Genomic DNA, 22,620 nt, shown 5'->3' with positions numbered 1-22,620 from the left:
GCCCCTCTCTCTCTGCCCCACAGCCCCCCACAGCCCTCCTCTGCATCTTCCTCTTGGCTGATCCGTTCATTGCTTCCAGTCATTCCATCCAGGCCCACTCCTAATTGGGGGCGGCCTTGAATGGTTCTCTTGCTCCTCCCTGACTTGCATCTTCACCAAAGGCCCTTGGATGATCCTTTCTTCAGAATGTTCCGGCCCCAGGACAGGAGGGGAAGGCAGGGAAGCCATCCGCCCTGGGAGCAGCTCCCGCTGTACACATGCAGACCACCACTCCCCCCGCCCTCACCAGGTGCAGGAGGGAGCCCTTTCCCCAGGTGTAGATCTGGTTCCTCCAGGCAGAGCGTGTCCAGAGCGGTTGCAGGAGGGCAGGCTCGAGGGCCAGGGCCCCATCCCAGGGCAGCCCCCCGACGTGTCAGCCATGAGAGGATGGGCAAGCAAGAAAAAAACTCCATCCTTAACATTGTTTCTATGAAAATAGAGTTTTTACCTAGGTTTATTCTTTTCCTTGTGAGCCCTGGAATGTGTGAATGTTGTTTTCTTTTATGTTGATATGGTAGCCTCTTTCACGAAATTGTGCCTCATCCTGAGATGCTATTGGGGATCAGGCAGAGTGGGTGGTGGGAGGACTTTAGAACCCAGCCTGGGCCTCAGGGACTCCCACAGGCAGAAAATCCCCGTGGGGATGGGAACCCTGATCCCCTATCGCAATCCCAGGCTCAACACAGGTTGTGTTCTCTTCCACATTTACTTGCCTAGTAAATATTATTGTAGCATCTACTATCTTCCAATTAAATGAGGCAGTAAAACTGAACTCTGTTGAACTATAGGATATGTGGAAGCAAAGGCTTAAAAAAATACTAATATGGTCTTTGGGTAGGTCTGTCTCTGGATGTCAAAGTCACCTTTCAGACTAAAACTAAGAGCACCATTTAGAGTACTTGATCCTTTTGTACATTTTTACATTCCGTCATTCATTCCACAGACATTGCTGCTGCACTTGCTGGGCACCAGCTCTGGGGTTAGGGCCAGGGAATCCAAGGTGATAAAGCTGGGCCTGCTCCAGGCACTCACGGTGGTGTAATGGAAGTTTGGGTGAATTCACAGGAGGCACAGAGAAGGGAAGAGCTAAGGGAGGAGGAAGGAAGGCTTCACAGGTGGTGATATTTGAATTGGGTGTTGAAGGATGCCTAGGAGCTCACCAGGTAGAGGAGAAAGAACAGTGTTTGAGGTTCAGGAGACGCTCGTGAAGGGGCTTCTGAGCCAGTGAGAAGCCTGAGTGGACGTAGCTGAGTGTGGGAGAGAGGAGGAGGAGGGCCCCAGGGACTGTGATGCTGGGCTGTGAAGGGGTAGGATATGCTGAGGAGGCCCCCCTGGGTTCCCGCAGCAGCCAAGAACTTGGTGGGGGGGGGGGTGGTTAATGATGGATGGAGTGGAAGGTGGTTCCCCTGACCTGAGACCACGCCTCCCCAAACTTTCCCCACCTCAGAGGGTGGCACTACCACCACCCCACCCACCCAAGGCTCAGCCGAAACAAAAGCCTTGGGTCCTTCCGTCTTTCCCGCACACTGTCCTGTCTGTCAGGAAGACCTTCCTGGATGGACAATGGCTATGCTAGTGGGGTGAGGTGGCAGGCCAGATCTGGGAGACCTGGCTAGTGGGTTAGTGGCCAGTTGGTGCAGCCAGACTGGGTGAGCCTCAGCTGGGAATGTCGCTCGGCCTCTCAGACATGAGGCCTGGGGAGAGGGTTTGCATGAACATAAGTAACAAACTATGAGGGGCTTGCCCAGGGGCCACGGGCAGCCTGAGCAAGATGGCCCTCCAGCAGGCCTTGAGCCCTCCCAGCTCCAACCCCACCCAGCAAGGCCTCTGATGGCAGAGGGGTAGTCAGTGTGAGGACCAGCACTTTCCATGGCCTTTCACATGTCCTTTTGTTCATGAGCTGCACTAGGCTGAGGAAAACCAGGTCTCGCTGGGGCAAAGATCGCAAACCGTGGCAGTAAGTGCCTTTTCCAGGCCTTCTCCCAGAGTCAGTATGCCTCCAGGGACCCCGAAGCTCGGCATTCCTTCACCTGAGGGCCAGGTCCCAAGGAGGAGAAACTAGGAGCCAGACCCTGGGCAGACACTGCTCCCTGGGGCCCAGAACCCCCCACCAAGGAAAAAGAACCGGCCCGCACCCTCAATGCTGCCTTTGGCTCAGAGACGCCTGGAGTGTCTGGGGTTATTTTCTATTTAGGAGTGAGCTGAAGTGGAACAAAGAGGCCCCAGAACCGTGCCAGTGCGTGAGGGCAGCTGGCCCTCAGTGTGGACGGTGACACCACAGCCAGCGTGGGCACCAGGAGCGTGGCGGACCCAAGCCAGGGTGGGACTACCAGGACGAGGGGTGGGGCAGGGCAGAAACCCACCCAGAGGGGGCAGCAAGGTCAGGGCCCAGGCTGCAGCTATCACACCTTCCTGCCCACAGTTCCTCCCTGCTCTGCAGAACCCAGGGCTCAGAGAGGTTAAGCCACCTGTCCTCAGTTGCCCAGCAGACCCAGGACTCAAGCAAGGTTGACTCCACAGTGTCCACAGCCTGCCGAGGCCACCTCTGCACCCTGCCCGCACCTCTGCCTCAGGCGCACACCTCCTCGCTTCCGGCCCTCAGCTCCCCCTGCCCATGTCAGCGGGTGGGGACTGCTCCCACGGCCCAGCCAACCAGCCCCTGGCGGAGGAGAGAGGAGGGGCCGAGTGGGACACCCCGCCTCCTCCAGCCAAAGACAAGGGGCCCTTCTGTTGCAGAAAACGTTGTGCTTCCTGCTCTCCAGATGGTCCGGCCTGCTGTTGAGGGTCAGACCTGGAAGAAACCACTCGGGGTGTGAGTCAGTAACTCTGTTCCCACCTGTGGCCGCATGAGGGAGTAAAATTAGGACTCCCAGCGCCCGCCTGCTGACGTCCCTACCCATCCCTCTGACCACTACACCCCCAAAGACCACCGTTTAGCTTCAACGTGGGAGACCCTGGTGATGACGAGGACAGGTTGAAAAGTGGCCGAGCTCACCCCCCTTTCAGTGCCTGTTGAGAAGCCCCCACCGCTCTCAGCACTGCCTGGAGCAGGGCCCCAGAGGAAGCCTTCCTACCCCAGCAACCTAGTGCTTGCCCCTCCTAGTTGTGTTCCAGCTGCCTGGATCCAACTGTCACGGCAGCCTGGGCCCAAGACTGTGGACGGTGACACCACACTTCTGAGCCAGTGAGAAGCCTGAGTGGACGTAGCTGAGTGTGGGAGAGAGGAGGAGGAGGGCCCTAGGGACTGTGATGCTGGGCTGTGAAGGGGTAGGACATGCTGAGGAGGCCCCCCTGGGTTCCCGCAGCAGCCAAGAACTTGGTGGGGGGGGTGGTTAATGATGGATAGAGTGGAAGGTGGTTCCCCTGACCTGAGACCACTCCTGACTCCCGGATCCACCATGACCCCTCACTGCTGCCACACGCAGTGCCTGGTCTGCACAGACGCTCCCAGGGAGAGGGCGATGCATCCAGAGAGGCCAGCACAGAGACTGGCCCTGGCTGAGAGCCCCTGGCCGGTAACCGTCCCAGCAGCAGGGCCAGCTGGGTGCTCAGGCAGTGGCTGTCTGCCTTCTGTGAACCTGTCTGCTCACAGCTAAGTCTGCCCACCCAAAGACTCAGCTGGAGCCCATCAGAGTGATCTGAGGGGAGCAGGAGGTCCTTCTCCCACTGCCCAGCCTTCCAGGCAGCAGAGGCATCTTGCTCAGGTGAAGGTGCCCAGGAGGCACTGTGGGGCAGAGAGCCAGCGGGGATGTGGGTGACGTCACACACAAACCTCTGTGATCTTGCCCCTGCCATGCCTGGCTGCAGAGTCCGCATCTCAGGAGCCGAAGGTTGCCGTGTTTAGGCTCCTTTTGGGGAACCCAAGGCCACTCTGCACTCCTGTCCCTTCCTACACGACCTGATTCCTCCCTCCCTGGAGAGAAAAGCATTCTGGGTGCTCAGGGGCCTGTCCATCAGGAAAACCACGTCCTTCAGTTCTGGGACCATCTCTTGCATTATTCCTCTCTTCTCTTTCTGGAGCACCTGTTAATTGGAATTTGGAATTTTTGCAGTCATTCCCTGATTTTCTTGGTATTTGTCTCCTACTTTCTATATCTGCATCTTTTTCTGCTCTCTGGAAGATTTTTTCAACTTTATCTTCCACCTCTTCTATTTATATCTTTAGTTCTGCTGTCATATTTTAATTTCCAAGAACTCTTTCTTTTCCTCCAAATGTTCCTTGTTTCTTGGGTACCGTGTGTCTCTCTCTCTCGGAGGTCGGATAGTTGTTTGTCTCTGGGTTTTTCCTGCCTTGACATTGTCTGCTTTCTCCCGCCTCCTGTCCTGCTGGTTTTGTGTCCTTGCAGTGTTTTGTGTCAGAGCCTTTCTCAAGTGTCTGGTGGCATTTGCCCCTCATTCTCTTTAAAGTGATGGGGGGACCAGGATGGACTGGGATTGGCCCTCTCACTGGGGATCCCCAGTGTCAGTGTAGCTTCTGTTTTTTCACTTGGTCTCCAGCCTGGAGTGTCTAGGTGTGGGGCTGCTATCCAGAGCCACTCCAGCTTGGTGGGGAGTGGAGAGGTGCCCCCGCTGCCCAGGGTACCAGCAGCCCGGCTTTGCCAATGACTGGTGCCCAGGAAGGCCAGCAGCACGGTGGCACCCAGGAGCTGCTCCATCAGCCTGGGACAAGAGGGGGGTGGAAAGGGAGCTGTGGCAGGCCTGGCCACCTCCCTAGGAGGGCAATTTGGGGGCCATCTGTTAGAACAAGTTCCTGGGGTCCAAGCACCACCCCAAGCAGCTTTTCCAAGGTCTCCCAGAGAGGGGCTCTGGCCAAGCTGGTCTCCCCGAGCTGGTGTCTTTCTGGAATGTTCAATGCCCATCCAAGTCCTGGCCACTTACTGGCTATGCATCCGCTCTGGCTGTTGGTTCCTTTATCCTTAAAATGGGGGTGTTGAACCTGGTGACCCGAGGATTCTTCTTGCCCAACCTTTTGTGATTAGGTCACCCCCTCGCAGGACCTGCCACCCCATTTGGGCAGGGCCTGCTGAGTAAGCAGTCACTGAACCCGGCTGGGCTGAGGGATGCCCAGAGGCCTGCTCATGGGGTGCCTCCACTCTCCGGACTGACCCCCCCAGGGGCTGTTCCCACCCGTGCAGAGCTGTATGGCTTGGGGGGCCTGTGGGGGCAGCTATGGAACCTCCAGGCGCAGGGCAGAGAGGGCTGGGACTGTGGGTGAGTCGGGGGTCGGCTCCCCCAGGCAGCAGAGGCCTGCAGGTACACAGTCCAGGAAGTAGGCCCAGGGTTACCCCAGCCAGATTTGCCCCTTCCATTTAGCGTTACTCACCTCAAGAGGTCCCAGGCTCCCTGGTGGACTTCCTGTCACTGTTGGTGAGGGTCCTGCGGCCACATCTACCACCTGCCAGGCTGACAGCCCAGAGGTCATGGAGGGTGTGACCTGTAACTGTTTGCTTTTAGGGTCCCGCCCTGGAAGATGGCCTATTACGAAAAATGCATTGAAACTGTGATTGAGCAACTGGACAAGTTTAACCCTGAGAAAGACAGTCCTGAGCAGTTCCTGGAGACTGTGTCCACCTCCCTACAGGTAGGCTCAGGGCGGTGGCTCAGGGCTGGCTGGAAGCCGAGTCAGTGACACCTGTCACGCAGCTATTTACCTTCTAGTAAACGTCACATTCGTTCCTCCCGGCTGCTTCCCCTCCTACACAGGGAGAGGCCTGAGCGCGATGCCTAGCTGTCCAAAGGGTGGACGTCCTCAATTTCACTCAATGTCATGATGGGGGCTGGCCATGTTTCCACAGGAGCCCTTCAGGGGCGGGACCGCCTCTGCCTCAGGAGGCATTCGTGGCATCCAGACTGTGCATCAGACTACTCTTCTGCAAAGAACATTGGCACTGTAACTTGGGGTCGTACTGTCCTCAGCTGGAAGCATACACGAGTCACCTCGACTGGCACCCCAGAGTGTCTTTGGGCCCCGGAACATGGCCGTGTACCGGGCAGCACTGCCTTGGCCGTAACTCATGCCATACTTGTGTCTATCCACTGAGCAGCCTCCGACAGAGAGGCAGGGCTGACCGGCGCTGAGGCCCATGGGAGCCCCACCTCCTTCATCTTCCCACCGACCCCTGGAAGAAATAAGGGCCCCACCCTCTAGTGACTGGCTCTTTTTCCCACACCCCAGGGTAGTCCCTGTCCTTTTCTCCCCCGTACGGCCCACCCCATTTCAAGCTCATACAGAGAGACCCCTGGGCTGAAGTCCCTGAGCGTGGGGAGGGCTCAGGTCTGTCCTCGCTCTAGCACCACCGGCCGCCTCAGCAGCCCTCAGAGGCCTCCCTGTTGCCTGGGGCTCTGACCACAGTCCATCCACCAGGGAGGGCAGGTGCTCAGGGAGCAGGACTTTGGAGGGGGCATCCCATTGGACGAGACATTCAGAAGAGGCCAAGTGTGCCCAGGGGAACGCTCCAGGATTGTCCCTCAACCTGCTGCCCACCATCACTGCCCTCGGGTGGGGAGAGAACACTCGCACCGCTGGGAGGAGGGGCTGTCGTAGCAAATGCATTAATTACAGGATGTTCCGCTGTTGTTTCTGCCTGCTCAGCTGTGGCCTCTGCTGTGCCCCCAGGCTGCACACAGACCCACCTTCCCTTGGGCTGGATGGGAGCTTTTCCTCCTTCCTTAGCCACCTTGTGGTGCAACAGCAAGGAAACCCAGCAGGAGGCCAGGGTGGGTGGTCACTGTCCTATGGCAGGGACCAGGGCCCTGGGCAGTGCACGCAAAGGCTGTTGGGGTGCCAGAAACCAGAGCCTCCCCCAAGAGAGAAGGTGTGGGACAGCTGACCCAGTGCCTGTCCCCCAGCTTCTTTCAGGAAAAGATGTCTCCGCCAGCTGGAGCCTGGCAGTCAGCAAGGGCTGGGCGAGGGCAGCACTCCTGCGGCTGCGCCCCCTCCCCCACACCTCTGCACCCCGCTTCTCCAGTTCTTTCCCTGAGACCCTAAGCATCTGGGGGAAATGATGAAAATAGCCAGGGCCAGGCCCATCCACAGTCCCTCTTCCCCCAGCTGCCGGACACCCCTTGTGCCACTCAGCACACCCCGTTCCCACCTGGCCTGCGCCCCTTCAGCTGCTCAAGGACGTGGCTCTAGCAGTCCCTCTGTCTGTCTGTCCTCACGGCCTTCTGTGGCACTTTCCCATCAGCCTCAACTGCTGCTGTTTCCCTCATCCTGAAAAGAAAGGCCTCTGGACTCCAATGCCCTGCGTCTTCCCCAGCAGCTCTCGCCTCCCGTTTCCAGTGAGACTTCCCGGCGTCCCTGCCCTCAGCTCCCCCAGGCCCTCCAAGCCTTTCCCCCACAGCTCGGCAAAAATAGTAGAGTTAATGTCTTTATTTGTCGATAATAACCATTACAGAAAATCGGGTTTGTTACAACAAAGAGTTGGAGGATTTTTTCCCCACAACCAATGGATTATTAACGATAAAGGAGTCCCGGTCGTCACTTGTGAGCCATGCTGTGTGTGTGCATTTCTGTGAGCAGGGAGCCAGCCTCGCCAACTCCACCCCCCAACTCGCAGGCCCTGCGCCTTCCGAGGGGGCCAGCCTGGCGCCTTTGACGTGGTGAGGCGGCAGCTTCTTCAGGTGCGCCGGTCCTTTCAGATCCTTTCAGATGTCCATCGTACCTCCAGGCAGCATGGTGCCCTAGAAACCCACCCACTTTGGACAACACGTTTTCTCCCCAGCCATCAGGAAATTGGTGCAATACACTGCTCTTGTCAGGCCAAGGCCCGAGATTGCCACCTGGAAGAAAACTATACAGCACATCAACCAACTGGCAGAGAGTCTGGTGAAGGGTGGGGTCATCGGTTCAGTTGCGTCCCCCAAAAAGATATGTTGAAGTCCTAGCCCCCAGTTACCTGTGAATGTGACCTTATTTGGAAGCACCGTCTTTGCAGATGAAATCACCCTTGACCGAGGATGAGCCCCACATCCAATGCCTAGTGTCCTTATAAGAAGAGGGAAATTTGGACAGACACAGAGGGGAGAGCGCCCTGTGATGACACAGAGACACATAGGAAGAAGGCTGTGTGACAACAGAGGCAGAGATTGGAACGATGCCTCTATGAGCCGTGGACACTGAGGAATGCCAGCCACCACCAGCAGCTGGAGGAACGCGGCACAGACGCTCCCTCTGATCGCTCGCGAAGGAACCAAGCCTGCGACACCCCGGCTCTGGACGCCTGGCCTCCAGAACTGTGAGAATACATTTCTGTCGTTTTCAGCCACCAAGTTTGTGGTAATTTCTAACAGCAGCCCCTGAAACCCATACAGACAGGGTGCCTCCTAGGGGAGGCCAAGGACGGAGGGGCCAGGTTGGGACACCCAGCGTTGCCGCAGAAATGCTGGGCTCTGGGGACCAGGTGGAGAGGAGGGCGCCCAAGGTGGTCAGGTGAGGCAAAGGTCCCAGGAGTGGTGCATTTGGGGCAGCATATGATGCCTCCCTCTCCAGACTGAAGTCCGGGGACCACCTCACACAGAGCAGCCTCCCGGCCCTCTGGTGGGACTTCCCATGGGGACAGTCCCAGAGGGCACTTCTCCACGGAGAATGTGTGTTGCTGGGAGAAGATTTTGGTCTGTAGATGGGGCAGGGACCCATTTACCGTTGAGAGAAAGTTCTCCATCATCCCCACTGTGCACACGGGTCACTGAGATGTGGGGAGTCGGGCCCACACTGTGCACACGGGGCACTGAGATGTGGGGAGTGGGGCCTCTCCAGATGCCAGTCTCCACAGTGGTTTTAGAAGAATGGAAGTGGTCTGAGGGCTGGGAACATCACTGAGGACCCAGATGACGGGCAGACGGCAGCCTGGAGCTGGGGAAGAGGGCACGGGGAGGGGAGGAACACCAGCACCAAGGCACACTGCCAGCAAGGGGCCTGGGCAGCTCCTCTGTGCCCTGGCCAGGCCCTCAGGGAGGGAGCAGGAATCAGGAATGAGAAGGGCTCTCCACCTGCCTCCCCCGTACTCCAGGCTCTGCCCCCTCAGTTAATGTCACTTTGGAACAAGTGTCATTTCATTAGGGCACCGCAATGGGGGACATGAACGTTTCCTCTTAGGGGTTGGGTGGGCATCACTCCCTAGATGCTGCCTTTGACCACTCCCAGCCTACCCCACGCTCCCAGAGCCCCCTCCAGGCCAACAGCTCAGGCGCCAGGACGAACAGGTTGGGCACAGGAACATCCAGAGAATTGACGGGCCTGCCGGACAGAGGTGGGGGCACGATGAGCACAGCAAGCAGCTTGGGGCGTCCAGAAAGTCCACGAGGTCTGAGCAGGCCTCAGAGAAGGGTCTGGCTTTGAGAGAGATTCTCTGGGGGATGGGAGGAAGGGAGCAAGGGGCTCCTAGGCAGAGGGACCTCCACAAGCCACAGACCTCGGAATCCTGACCTGTGGCCCATTGGTTCAGGCACTGTGTGGGCAGAGCCTTGAACGCTGGACCAGGAGATCTGGGCCACTGAGCAGACCACAGGTGAGGGCAGGTGGGCCGGTGAGTTCTGAGCAGGGGAATGAAAGGTCGTGCGGGGCTGGCAGGAGAGGTGCCTGGCAGCTGGTCAGTCCGACAGCCCAGGGGTGAGGCGGGCGTGGGGAAAGGCCCCAGCGAGAGGGGAAGGGGCCTGGGCAGGAGGTTCGGGGAAAGTGGGGGCCTGGGTGGGGGACTGGCAGCGTGGCAGGGAGGCAGTGGCCAGCTCCCAGGACGCCTTGTTTTCACTTTTCTAGTCAGTGGTTTCAGAGAAAACGGGCTCGGGATATATTTTTTATTTTAATATTCTTTTAAAATACTTCATGTATTGACATCAAAGATCCAAAATCCAAAAGGTTCAGAACAGTGTCCAGTGGGGGTCTCCCTCCCATATGGGCCCTCCCAGGAAACCAGCAGAGACCAGTGTCCTTAGGCTCCTTCCAGACACTGTCCAGGCCTGTCTTGCATAGATATTCGATCTGGCAAAAATTATGTTTAAATAACATAAATTTTATATGCAAAAATTATGTATAATGATATATAAGTTATACATAGTTTTTATATATAATTTTTTAAATGTTTACAAGGTGGTGGCCCATTGTCACGCAGTCCTGCACTTTCTTTTCATCTAAGGTGTAGTGGAGTTTGTTCCATACTCTTATCTTAGAGCCATGAGCATCCTCTTGCCTGGTTGTGCCATATCGTCGTAACCGTCCTCTGCTGATGAGCTCGTAGTTGTTTCCAGTCTTTTGCTGTTATAAACCACCAAGGGGCTGACGGGCCACTTGTCCTCTGCATCTACGGGGGCACACCCACAGTTAAGTCCCAGAAAACACAGATTCTCGTGATTTCAGTAGAGACTGCAAGTTGACCCTCCATGGAGATCTGCGTATCAACACTCTCCCTGGCAGGTAGAGGTCCTTGTCCCCCTACAGCCTGGCTGCTAGGGTGCTAGCAAGTGTTTTTATCTTTGCCAATCAAATAGGTGGGGAAAGGCACTTGGTGTGGTTATAATCGGCATTTGTTTTGTTATAGTTTCATGAGTTTTGAAGCAATATGTATTTCTTTTTCTGAACTACCTGCTTGGACGTACATCTGTTAGGAAGCAATGTTTGGCTGTAACAAAATCTAGAAAAGCAGTGGTTTAAAGAAATTAAGAGATATCTTTGCTTACATAAGAAGCAGTCTGTAGACAGGCAGAGTAGGGTGGGTTCAGCAGCTCGTGGTGCCATTAGGAATGCATTCCCCTTCCTCTCTGCTTAGCCATCCTTAGAATGTACCTTTGCCTTGTAGTCACAAAATGGCTGCCCTACCTCCAGCATTGCATCCATATCCCAGCTGAGAAGAGGAGAAAGTCAAACAACATAAGGTAGCTGCCAGCTGAATCTACCTAACTTTCATGGAGCTTTCTTGGAGGCCACACACAGCAATTTGCCATTAAATCTCATTGATTAAAGGCATGTGCCACATGGCTCCATCAGCAAGGGGGCTGGAAAGTTTTAGCTGGGCACATCACCACTGCTGAGATGGCATTTTTCTGTTAGGCAGGAAGAAAGGGAGAAGGGATCGTGTGGACATCCAGCAGCCTCGATTTCCTTTGCCTCCTTTTCTAACTGACTTCAGTCTTTGCACCACTGATTTGCAGGAGCCCCTGTGATTAAATCAGCATCTAGGCCCCCTCCCTGCCCTGGACCCTCGTCTAGCTGGGCCCTAACCCTGTGCTTCCACAGACAAGCTGGGTCTTGGAACTCTGAGTGGCTCCTGTAGGAGGCAGCCAGTGACTGTGAAGAGCAGCAGATTTGTGGCCTCTGGTTCCCGTGCCACAGGCCCAGTCCCTGCCCAGGACTGCCCATGAGACTGTCATCAGAGTGTTTACTGCCCTCCTCGGATCTGGCTGGGGTCCCCAGGCTCAGGAGCACTGAACTTGACCAAGGCCCAAGATTGTATCAGAAACTCAGAGATGGCTTAGGTGGCCGTAGCCCTCTGGCCTTGGTGACTGAGGCTGGCCTGGAGTCAGGGGCCGACTCCAGTGCCATTCGGGCCTCGCACTGCCTCCTCTGGGAGAGGCCACCGAGCCCAGGCCCAGCAACCCTCTGCTGGCCCAGCCAGAAGCACCTGGTGGAAGGCTCAGCACTCAGCGCCCTCTGACCCATGTCACCTCTGGGCCTCAGTCTCCTCTCTGTAACCGGCTGGGTGGACCTTCCCCAACAGCAAGTACCTGCTGGCCATGGGCCCAGCCTGGCACGTGGCCAGGGTGTCATTTGGCTCTGCGTCCTCCAGGACCCCTTGGTCCAATGCGGCCCTGCCTGACCTCCTTGCCTGGGGACTGATGGCATCAGGGCCTGCAGTCGTGGTTTCAAGGCTCTGACCTTATTAAAAATACCTACTCACACTTCCCAAACGCAGACGTAATCAATGAGAAGGGGAGATGCTGTTGTCTGGGCCTCGGAGGCAGAGGAGGCTGCCAGCAGGAGCCTGCAAAGTCATGCCCCTCAGCTCGGGCACGCTGACTCAGGGCATCCTCGAGCCAGCCCCGCTGACTCACGGCTTTCTGACCTGCCTGCCCTGGGCCCCCGTGTTTCCTTCGACAGAATATAGCAGGTTAGAAGGGGGACCTGGGGCTGGACGGGGGCTGGTGCCCTCTGGTGTGGCTACAGCCCAGGGGTCAGAGGACCCTGAGAGGGAAACAGGCAGGTGCTAGTTGCTGAGACCAGAGCTGACCCTGAGCAAGAGGCGCCCCCTCCCCGGCCTCTTTTGCTCCAAGGGGAGGAGCACCCACTCTGTGCCCAGCCTGCACTCCTGGGGGACACTGCTGGGTTCCCACAACCTCCCGTACAGGCAGGGCGTTCCTTCCCTCCCTCCTGAGCACCAGGTGACATTCTAGCAAGGAAGGGGCACTAAACCACCAGTGTGTGGCGTCAGCCAAGGGCGCCAGGCAGCATCTGACCGTGAGGGGTGGTCAAGGACACCCCCGGGCTAGAGAGCTTCTGAGCAAAGACCCAACAGGAGTGGAGGAGCAAGTGTGCGGGGAAAAGTGTTGCAGGCAGAGGGAACAGCCAGCGCGGAGGCTGCATGTTGGAGAAGCAGAGGGAGGCCAGTGTGGCTGGAGTGGAGCCAGGGTTAGGTGGGGACTCAGGTGGTGAGCCAGCCCACACAGGGCCTCGCTAGCTCTCCTAAGGACTCTTCCTCTGGAAGGTTCTGAGGGAGGATGGCCGTGATCTGACTTTCTTTTTAAAAGGATCACTTGGCAGCGGGGTTGGAAACAGACTGAGGAAGGGCAGGAGGAGAAGCCGGAGAGCAGCTGGGGTGCCCTAGCAGATGGGTGGGATGTGGGTGAGAAAGAGAGGCTCCACAAAGGACTCCGTGGGGTTTGGTCTGAGCCACTGGGAGCAGGGGATTGTGTTTGCCGAGATGGGGAGGATTGGGGGGCAGGTTTGGGCAAAGCCCAGGAGGTCAGCCTCAGACATTTGCTGAGCCCCCGCCAGACACCAGAGCGGGAGGGGGAGCAGAAGCAGATGGAGCTTCTGGAGTTGAGGGAGGTCCTGGGGGCCACACCCTCCATCAGCACGTTTTCAGCCTTGACGCCCGGTGAGGTCGCAGAGGGTGAATGTCAGTAACGAAGAAATGAGGCCGGAGGACTGGGCCCCGAGACCTCCAACATGCAGGAGTTGAGAAGACGAGCAGGAGCCTGCCACGCGGCCTGAGGGCGCAGGTCGTCAGTAGGCGAGCATTGCTATCCCTGTGTCGGTTGGGGCTGGTTCGGGCAGGAGCCCGGAGGCAAGTGCAGGCACCTGAAGGAGCGAGCACTGTAACACAGCACGTCTTGTGCTCAAAGCCATGGGAAGGGCGCGGAATCAGCGTCTGGGGCAGCCCTGGCTTTCCGGTGTGCTGTGCCCTCCATGCTCCAGCGAGTCCCGTGGCTGTTGTCTACCACCTCCGCAGAGGGGCATTGTCTTCCTCACCCCTCCCGTCTCTCGTGTAAGTGCATCTTATTAGCAGAATCGAGCTGTGTCCAGAACCGCGGAGGCAGAGCCCACTGAACAAGACAGCTGCCAGGCTTCCAGCCCCCGTGGTTCAGGGGGAACTGGAAGGCAGTGGGAATGACACCATCTGCGAAGACAACAGCCAAATAGGCCCACCCCCACGTGTGGAGATGGACGTTCCACAAGGTCTTGTGGCTTGTCCAGGATCCCTCAGGAGACATCATTACTCTGTGGTTTTCTTAGCATGAAAACAAGGGAAGAAATCATAAAGGAAAAGATAGATTTGACCTCAAAAAATATTTTACACAAAGTTAAAAGGCAAATTACAAACTCAGGACAATAACTATCACATTAATGACCATATTAATTACCTTAATATATAAAGAGCTCATAAAAATGATTGAGAAAAATATTGTCCCAATCAAAAAGGTTAGCCAAGAACATAAATTGATAATTCACAGAAGAGAAATATAAATAAATGTCCAGTAAATGTATGAAAATTTCACTGATAATAAAAAATTCAAAATAAAATAATGGTGTACTAAAATTTATCTAATAGATTGGCAAAAAAAAAATTCTTTTACATGATGCTGCTGGTGAGAGTTTATTTTGATGCGTTTTATATCTGTTGGGATCCTTGTCTACACTTGCTTTCTATACTGTGTTAACTATTTTGTCATCTCATAGGAGGTTTTCCAGAAGCGTCGCTGTAATGGCTGGTCTTACTCATCCGTGACGTGCAGAGATTGTATGGGACCCAGGGTGTCCCTGTGGTTGACATCTGGGTTGTTACCATTTTCACCCCTGCACATACCATTGCCCTGAAGGTCTTGTATGTGGATATTTTCTGCATTTTGGATGGTTTCCTTAGATTCCCAGAAGTGTAATTAGGGGATCAAAGGGTATGGAAAATATAAGATTCTCGAAACAGATTTCCAAATTGCATTCGGGGAGGCCTCACGGCATCCGTTCTCAACAGCCTTTCTCACTGCCATGCTGGCAACATTACATGTTCTTTTTTTCTTCTAATTTTTTTTTGAATTATTTTTTTGAATAGGTAGTGCATGACACACAATGGCTACAAACGCCAAAATGTTCTAGAGGGTAAATGGGGAAAAGTCAGTCTCCTCAACGCAGTTCCCTCCCCAGAGAAAAGCCAGTTCTTCCCGTTACTGGGGCCTTCCATCTGGCTTTGTACATTCGACAAGCTCTCCCAGAGATTTTCATTGCTTGTCCTTTTTAAAAAAAATTTTTTTGGTTGTTTTTTTCATCATTCATTTGGAAACCTTTATAGGAGCTTGCTCTTTTTTTTTTTCCTTGTGATACAGTACCCATGACATAAAATTTACCATCTTGACTACTCTTATGCGCACAGTTCGGTGGCATTAAGTGTGTTCACGTTGATGTGAAACCTTCACCACCTTCCATCTCCAGAACTTGCTCTTCTTCCCAAATTGAAACTCTGTGCCCATCAAACACCAACTGCCCCTCCCCAGCCCCTGGCCCCTGCTCCGCTTTCTGTCTCTGTGGATTTGACTCCTCTGGAATCTTATGTAAGTGGAATCACACAGGATTTGTCCTTTGTGGTGTTCTTTTCAATGCCTCCTCGCTGTCCGTATTTGTTTCTGTCTTTGTCCCCATCTTGCTGTCAGTGCACAGAAGAACCTGTGGGACTGATTCCTGGGGGTGGACCTGCCAGGTCACACTGCCCCGGCCCTGCCGGCTGCTCCGGAAGGGGGCGCTCCTGAGCTCATCCCCAGCACGTCAGGGGGGCCTGTGTCCAGCCCTTGTACCATGTTTTCAACCCAGCAGGGGCCTCGAGCGTCCACAGCTGGAGGCTGCTTCCCTCTCCCCTGGCCCTGCCCGGTGCTCCCCCCTCGGACTGTTTCTCTTGCAGACTCTGAGCGCCCAGACACAGGCGTTCGTTCTGGAGGTTCTGTCCGGGTGCCTCCAGTACCAGAGGCTGCTGACCATCGTGGTGGACGCCTTCTACGTGCGGGATGGCCGGCTCTGCCTGTGGGCCGACTACAGCCTCTTCGAGGGTAGGTGGCTGTCCTAGCCAGCAGTCAGAGACCCCATGCGTCTCGTGGGCCAGGCCCACTGCCCTCACCTCCTGGAGGTAAGGAGGGCGCGGACGCTGTCAGCCGCAGCCTGGGCAGCAGTGACAACATACTCCGAGGGCCACAGACCTGGCTCCTGGGCCAGTGCAGGGCACCGCTCCAGGGGTCCTGTGGCCCTCTGCTCCCCAGAGGCCTTGCCCGCCCCTCACCCCACTTGATCCTCACGGCTGCCCCGTGAGTGGGTGGACCAGCTGGTATGTTTTCCCACCTCACATGCATGGGAAGGGAGCCTGAAGGCCAGGCTCCAGGGGACAGCCCTCGGGCCTTGCTGCCCGGGCCCCCAGCTTCCGGCCCCTGATGGAGGCCCTGCCAGACTGAGAGAGAAAGCCCCCAGGAGGTCAGCTGGGTGAAATGACGAGCCTCTATCATCAGCTGAGTTCCTGACCCCCCAGTCCTGAGGACTGCGGGCAGAGCCGGCCTCGTGGCCTGGTCTGGACTGTCCCGAGGGGGATTCAGTATGAGGAGATGTCTCTGTGTGGGCCTCCTGCAGGCCATCTGCTTTCGTGGGGTGTGGTGACCCTTGCGGGCAGAGTGGTCAGTGCCTCCACGGGGGGGGGTTGGCCCAGCCCCTGCACCCTACACTAGGCCTCCGCGCCCCTGACCAGGAGAGGAGAGGGAGGGGACTGCAGGGTGCTCAGCGGCCAGGCTGGGTGGCCTGATAGTGAGTCCAGAGCGGGCTCCTGACCCCGCGCCCCCTCACCACTCAGCTCGGGTTTCACGGTCAGCAGCGCATCCTTGGCCCACACACCAGTTGGTGTACAGTCCCTGCCTCAAAGGACACACCCAGCTCAGGGACAGTCCCGTTCCAGTTGGCTTGACGCGATTTAGTCCCTCAGAATTAACAAACTGAGATCCAGAATGGTTTCCCTGTAGCCAGGGAGCTTCCAGAATTTCTGAGAACGTGTCAGATGAGATCACATGTGTGGGAGTGCTTTGAAGCCACAGAGGTTCCCACTCGTGTGAGGCGATGTCGTGCATACTGTCAGATCAGGGTCATTTTCACGTGGGCGCCAGATGAGGCCTGTGTTATATGCCCTGACGGTGGGGCCTCAGCTCTGGGTCCTGTCGGGCTCCTAGCCTCTGGCTGACTCCCACAAGATCAAACACTCCTCCGCGGGAGGAGACCCCAGTGTCCCCTCGTCCCCGACTCCTGCCACCCTGTTTCCTTAGTGATCTGCTACCTGGCCACCTTCCAGCTGGACGAGCTCGGCTTCCAGCTCTTCTGTAACATCATCAAGTCCCAGCCCCTCGACAAGATGTGCAAGGTGAGCCAACGCTCCACCCGCCCCAACTTCGGTTCTTAAACCAAAGGTCAAGGGTCTGTCCCATCTGGCACTGACCTCCCATGTTTCTGACTCATTTCAAGGAAAGAAACTCTGCTGGGTTTATTCTGTGTTTAAAACAAATGGATACCCTGTCATGCTGCACATGTGCTCTTCTTGTCCTGGGGAATGTGGTTCCTGGTCCTCATGGCCCCGTGGGTGGTGACTGCTGCATGTTAGCTACTAGTGGGGACAGCAGTCTTGGCCTCCGGAACCTTCTCGGGCCCCTCTGACTCATGACCAAACTCCAGGCCCGGGGCAGCCTCTCCTTCCTCCAAGGGGGCTGTGCAGCTTCAGGGGGGCTGAGGGAGCAGGTCCTGAGCTGGTCCTGAAGATTGGCCCCCTTCACGGGTAGCCTGTGGGAGCCTGCCCCCCTGTGCTGCCCCGGCGCCACTCCTGTGGCTGCCTGTTTACTTGTGTAGAAAGCTGGGACACCCAGGCCTCAGGGCCAGCAAGACCGTGAGGTCTAAGCCTGAGGCCGGCTGCTCTCTGCCTGCCAGATCCCACAGAGCATTGGCTGTGGGCCAGGCATCCTCTGTGAGTAGTTCTTGCTTCATCCTCACAATAACCAGATGTGGCATTCATCCTACAGTTGAGGAAGCAGGCACAGAGAGGTTCGGTAACTTGCCCAATGTCACACAGCAATTGAGTAGCAAAGCTGGTTCTTGGACCAGGCTTTTAACAGCTGGCTTGTTCCTCCTTACTCGGCTTGGGGAACAGTCACCAGACTGGGACAGCCAGTCCCTGGAGAAGAGGGGCGAACATCTCAGACTCCAGGAGCATTTCAGGGCCTCTCTGGAAGGAAGCAGCAAGCTCTGCAGAGGTAGTTCAGGTGGGGGTGGGGGTGGAAGCCTTCCCACTCCCTGTGCCTGGGGAAGGGAGGCCTGGAGCGGTGACCCCCGCCAGGACCACAGCCCCCAGAGATTTAGGACTGGCGACTCACACGGCACCTCAGCCGCCTAACCAGTGAGATGAGAGGAAGTGCTGACCCGAGGCAGGGTTTCATGTTTAATTACATGTTTTCCTCTCTACGTATAAACATAAGCGATTCACAGTGGATAAATATTTGCATAGTTCTCTTAAGCAAGGGCTTCATTTTTATGAAAAAGAAGCAAACCTAACGGCATTTTCTGAGAGATGTTTGTAGAGCACCCCGGGGCCAGTTCCCAGGCTCAGAGGGCCTGCACTTGGTTTCTGCTCTGCTGTCAGAGTCTCGAAATTCTTCTTAATTGTTCAACAAGGTGAACGTGTCATCTTGCACTAGGTTCCACAGTGGTGGAGCTGGCCCTGGACCAACCTGAGCCTGCAGAGCTTGGAGGGGGCGGCACGGGATCCCTGTGGGCCCCCTGCACTGCAGACCCAGGACAGACGCTTGGCATGCTGGCCGCACGTGGCTGGTGCAGTGCCACCAGTGCAGGTGCCTGGGCATTTACCTCCCTGGAGAATTTCTGGAAGGAGATTCGTGGAAATGGCCCAAACAAACTCCCAAGGGAGCTGGGAGCTGGGGTCGGGGGCACCCCGTGCAGGGCCTTCTCTTCTTGGCCCACACCCCAGGCCCCGCTGGGCGATACCAGTCCTATTAGAGTCCACCTGCCTTGGGGCTCCAGGGAAGAGGTCAGCCTGGGCCTCAAAAACAGGGAGCAAGCTGCTGGGGACAGGATGGCTGCCCTGTGACCTCTCCAGGGAAGCCCCCACACCCCACCTGCGGTGCTGTTGATACTGAATGTCTTAATGTCAGGCCCATGCCCCATGTGCAGTGAGCCAATCACTGAGACATCGACACTTGGAGGTAGGGAAAGACTTGTCCAAATTGACCAAAACAAGAAGGCAGGAGAGTAAGTTCTCTCAGATCCTTTCAACAAAAGAAGGAAACAGGATCTTTATAGAGCTACGGGGTTTGGGATGTGGAGTTTCAGGGAAACAAAGGAGAAGTCCGTGTTTCTTTCACTCCAGATAAGACCTTGAGCAACCAGACCTCTTGGCGTCAGCAACAGCTGGGGCCTGGTCATCTGGTGGCCATAACTTCCTTAAGGCATTCTTTTTCCCTCTGCAAAACAAGCTCATAAATCCTTGCAAATGCTGAGTCACCCCTTTGGTTAGACAAGAAAACAAGTTAGCAAGCTATAATTGTGCACCAGTCGTGAAGGAAGCATTTGGACTCAACAAACACATCTAATGGGGACTAAGGTTATTTGTTAACTTCTTTTCATCTGTGTCTGTGTTGGGAACAAGGTCGGAGGGTAACCATGTTCTTATGAAATATTTGCAGTAACCCTCAAGTACCTGGCTTCACTGTCACCGCTGTGGTCACCATGAGCACGGCATGCCTAGGCTGGTTAGCAGGTGGCCTCAGTCATGGTCTCCACAGGAGATGGTGCTGTATGTGGCAGAAGCTGGTCTGTCACTCAGGGGGGGATGGCCCTAGGACGGCACCTGGAGCGGGGCTTACGTGTTGGAATTCTCCAGATGGCCAGATAACCCATTTCAGAACACTGTTCCAGCACGTTCCCTGCTAGGGCTGACCCCTACATGCCCAGTGAGAATGGTGGCCTCATTTTGGAGAGCCTGGTCCATGGCAGGGGAGGGCTATGTCCCTAGGTGGGGGCAACAGACCAGGTGAGATGCTGAGTGGGAGGATGGGGGGGTTGGGGATGAAGGGATGTGCCAAGTAGCAGTGGATGGGGAGGAAGGGAGTAGAGACCCCAGTGCCCAGCTGCAGGGGTTCGACTGCCTCTTTCAGACAGGAAGTGGTAGCAGGGTTGCAAGATGGAGATGAAATAGGGAGAAGCGAGAGAGGTGACAGACTGCAGCCACGGGTGGGGGACTGAGGAGGCCTCTGTGGAACAGGGGAGGTGGGAGACCCCTGGGATGGGGAGTAGTGGGTGGGCAGGGGCCAGGCTGCCAAGTGGGGAAGCTGTGGAAGGCTCTAGAAGGACACCTAGAGGCTGCTACTTGAAGAAGCGAGTGGAGGCCTGAGGGGAGGTCGGAGGTGAGGACGTGGCTGCCAGGGGTGGTGGCCCCACTGGGGAGGCAGCAGTGGCCACCAGAGGCCCTGCCCTTGTCCACTGCTACCCCCTCACTCAGACACTGAGTTCACTGGGGAGTCCCAGGCGCAGTGGTCTGCGGCAGCCCCAGAGCCCAAGGCCACCCCTTCCCGTTGTTTTGGGGGAGCCTGGATTGAGTGGTCTGCAGTGGTCCCCTTGACTGGACAAGGCCCTCCAAGCTGGATGTGGTTTCAGCTTGGTAGACAGCCCCCCACAGCAGCCCACCCAGGGGGCTCTGGGCATGGCTGCCCCTTGATCAGGGTTGCGGGCCTGAGTCTTGTCCCAGCTGTGCAGGGGGCCACCTCCTGGGGCCACAGCCACCCCAGCTGACTGCCAGCCCCACTCTGGAAGTGTGCCTCCAACTTCCCGAGGTGGGCGGCCTCCACTGGGTAGCTAAACTGGTCCTGTTTCTTCTGGAACCAAATCTGTTAGGCTTGAGGGCCAGGAGCTAGGAAATAGCCTTCAGAAGCCCGCGGCTGCTGGAAATCCCTGCTGTTCTGGGCTATCTCAAGGGTATACCAGGATCTGCCCCATGGGGCACCACGCCAGGCTCTGCCCAAGGAAAACGGTCTCAATCCCAATGCTGGGACCAGCCAACAATTGCAAAGGGCTCGGTGGACAGGTCACCTCCCCAGGCCCACCCGCTGGCACTGCCCTGGGCAAGGGGGGCAGGTTGCAGAAAATGGTGCAATTCCATTCTTGGAATTCCAGATCCTGTGGGGTGGGGGTTTGGAGAGGCAGACAGCTGACATCTGTCCCCACCAAGAACTTTCTGAAAGTGGGGTGTGGGCCTTCTAGGTCCTGGGGAGCTGGACCTCACCAGTGAGGCACGCCCTGCTGGGCTGGGCACATCTAGGATTAGGGCTGCCCCAATGCCCAGACACCACGAGCAGAAGCCCCTATGTGAGAGGTGGCTCCTCCAGAGTGGGGGCATGGGGGCGTCACCAGGCGGGGGTTGTTCTGGCCCCGATGCCCTCCCCATCCCCAGCTCTCACTTCTCCCTCAGTTTCTCAGGTTCTTCTTCAACCCCTTAAACCTGTGCTCATGGATCAAGGACGAGTGGAGCCTCGTCTACGAGATAGCCTATGTGAAGGAGAACTGGATCGATCCCCTGATGAGGTGGGCCAGGCTGGGGGCATCCCTGCAACCCACTCCCAGGTGCCTCCGCTGGTTCCCCTTCTTGCTCATAGGAGCCCCATGAGGGGCTGGTAACTGCTCCGCGTTGGGGTGAGGAGGTTCGGAGGAGCCTTGGCCCGTTGGGTAAAAGCAGGACATTGTCTGGCATCTGACCCAGAGACCCAGGCTGACCTCCACAGTGGGCAGCTGGCTAATGGCCGGGAGGCCTGACGGCCAGAGGTGGTTTTAGGACCAGCCAGGTCAGTAGGGCAATGGCCGGTCCCTTCTGCTCTGGAGCCACCGGCTGAGAAGGGGGCTGTGACGATGCCCCCAGCCTTGCTGGGACCCTGCAGGGACCCTGCGGGACTCCCGTCCTGCCCCTGGCCTCGCTGCAGATCCCAGAGTGCAGGGGCGAGGGCAGGCAGGGAGCTGAGGAAGCTGGCAGCGCAGCTCCCGGTGGATTCAGGCCTACGTTTCTCCCTGGTGTCCCGCAGGGCACCCCTCCTGGGCCTGTCACCCCAAAGCTGCCCTTGCTGCCCTTGCTCCCATGGCAGGCTTAGGCAAACGCTGGTTTCGCTGGTGCAGGCCAGGACCCACAGGCAGAAGGACCAGTCCAGTGGCACGGCGCTGCCCTTGGCCTCCATGGAGCGGGAGCCAGGGTGCCACTGCCCTCAGCTGTTTCCCTCCTGATAGGGCTGGGGGGAGCCACCTTACCTTCCTGCGGACAGATAGATGGACTGTTCTGGCACAAGCAGACTGCTTAGGTGCCAGCAGTGAGACCCAGAGGCCCAGAGAAGATAGAAGCCCCTCTTGTGGGAAAGGAGGCCCTGGCCCCTGGCAGTGGGGTGTCCCCTGGAGCTGCCCATTCACCGGAGGGAAGTCCTCAGTCCCAGCCAGGCTAGACTCACTGACGTCCACAGGGCTGCCACCAATGGCCTGGGCCGGCAGGGCCCTGAGAGCTACCTCTGGGCGACTGCTCAGCCTGGTTCCAGGGTGCCCTGCCTCCCACTGCACCACTCCCATATTCAGCCTTTGCCTGCCGGCTCTGGGACCAGCCCCATCACAGACCTGGCCCTTCCCTCACCTGCGCCTCCTGAGACCCCCACTCCCCAATGGCCCTCAGACACGCCCTTCCTCCCTCTGGTGGCCATGGTCCTCAAGTAGGGCAGGAGCTTTCAAACCATGCTGTCTGCCGCCCGAGGAGCTCCATGGGAGGGGACACTGGCCAGGTTGGTGATGGTGGGCTGTGCCTGAAAGTGTGTGGAGGTATGAAAGGGGGCCCCAGACCTTGGGGCAGGCCTACAGGGCCCTTTTCAAACCCCTGCTCCAGGGCACCCTCGCCCTGAGTCTCTGCCCCCGCCCCACCCCACTCCCGCAGCTCCTTTCCCACCTGTCACCAACAGTGCAGCTCCAGGAACGTTCCTCTTGAATCGCCAGCTTCCTTCCTGCTCCTGGCTTCCTTCCCCTGTGCCATCTGCTTGGGCCCAGGTTAGCTC

The 22,620-nt window shown here is 57.0% G+C and overlaps 1 protein-coding gene across 5 annotated transcripts in view; it reads left to right on the top strand.

Moving 5' to 3' along the window:
* CFAP99 (cilia and flagella associated protein 99) overlaps positions 1-22,620 on the top strand; it is a 46,774-nt gene that overhangs the window by 2,402 nt on the left and 21,752 nt on the right. For 2 of the 5 annotated variants that reach the window (XM_046657242.1, XM_046657243.1), the window contains exons 2-5: positions 5,494-5,620; positions 15,420-15,564; positions 16,813-16,907; positions 21,015-21,127. In XM_046657242.1, the coding sequence (XP_046513198.1) occupies positions 5,510-5,620; positions 15,420-15,564; positions 16,813-16,907; positions 21,015-21,127 (464 nt within the window). In that variant the 5' untranslated portion in view covers positions 5,494-5,509. Of the gene's footprint in view, positions 1-5,493; positions 5,621-15,419; positions 15,565-16,812; positions 16,908-21,014; positions 21,128-22,620 lie in introns of those variants that run through there. The other 3 variants (XM_046657245.1, XM_046657246.1, XM_046657244.1) reach the window with 3 other exon arrangements.

The sequence above is a fragment of the Equus quagga genome, chromosome 3 (assembly GCF_021613505.1).
Source record: "Equus quagga isolate Etosha38 chromosome 3, UCLA_HA_Equagga_1.0, whole genome shotgun sequence".
Taxonomy (NCBI): Eukaryota; Metazoa; Chordata; class Mammalia; order Perissodactyla; family Equidae; genus Equus; species Equus quagga.
Note: the sequence above shows the minus strand (reverse complement) of the source record. Positions and strands in the feature narration are given on the sequence as shown.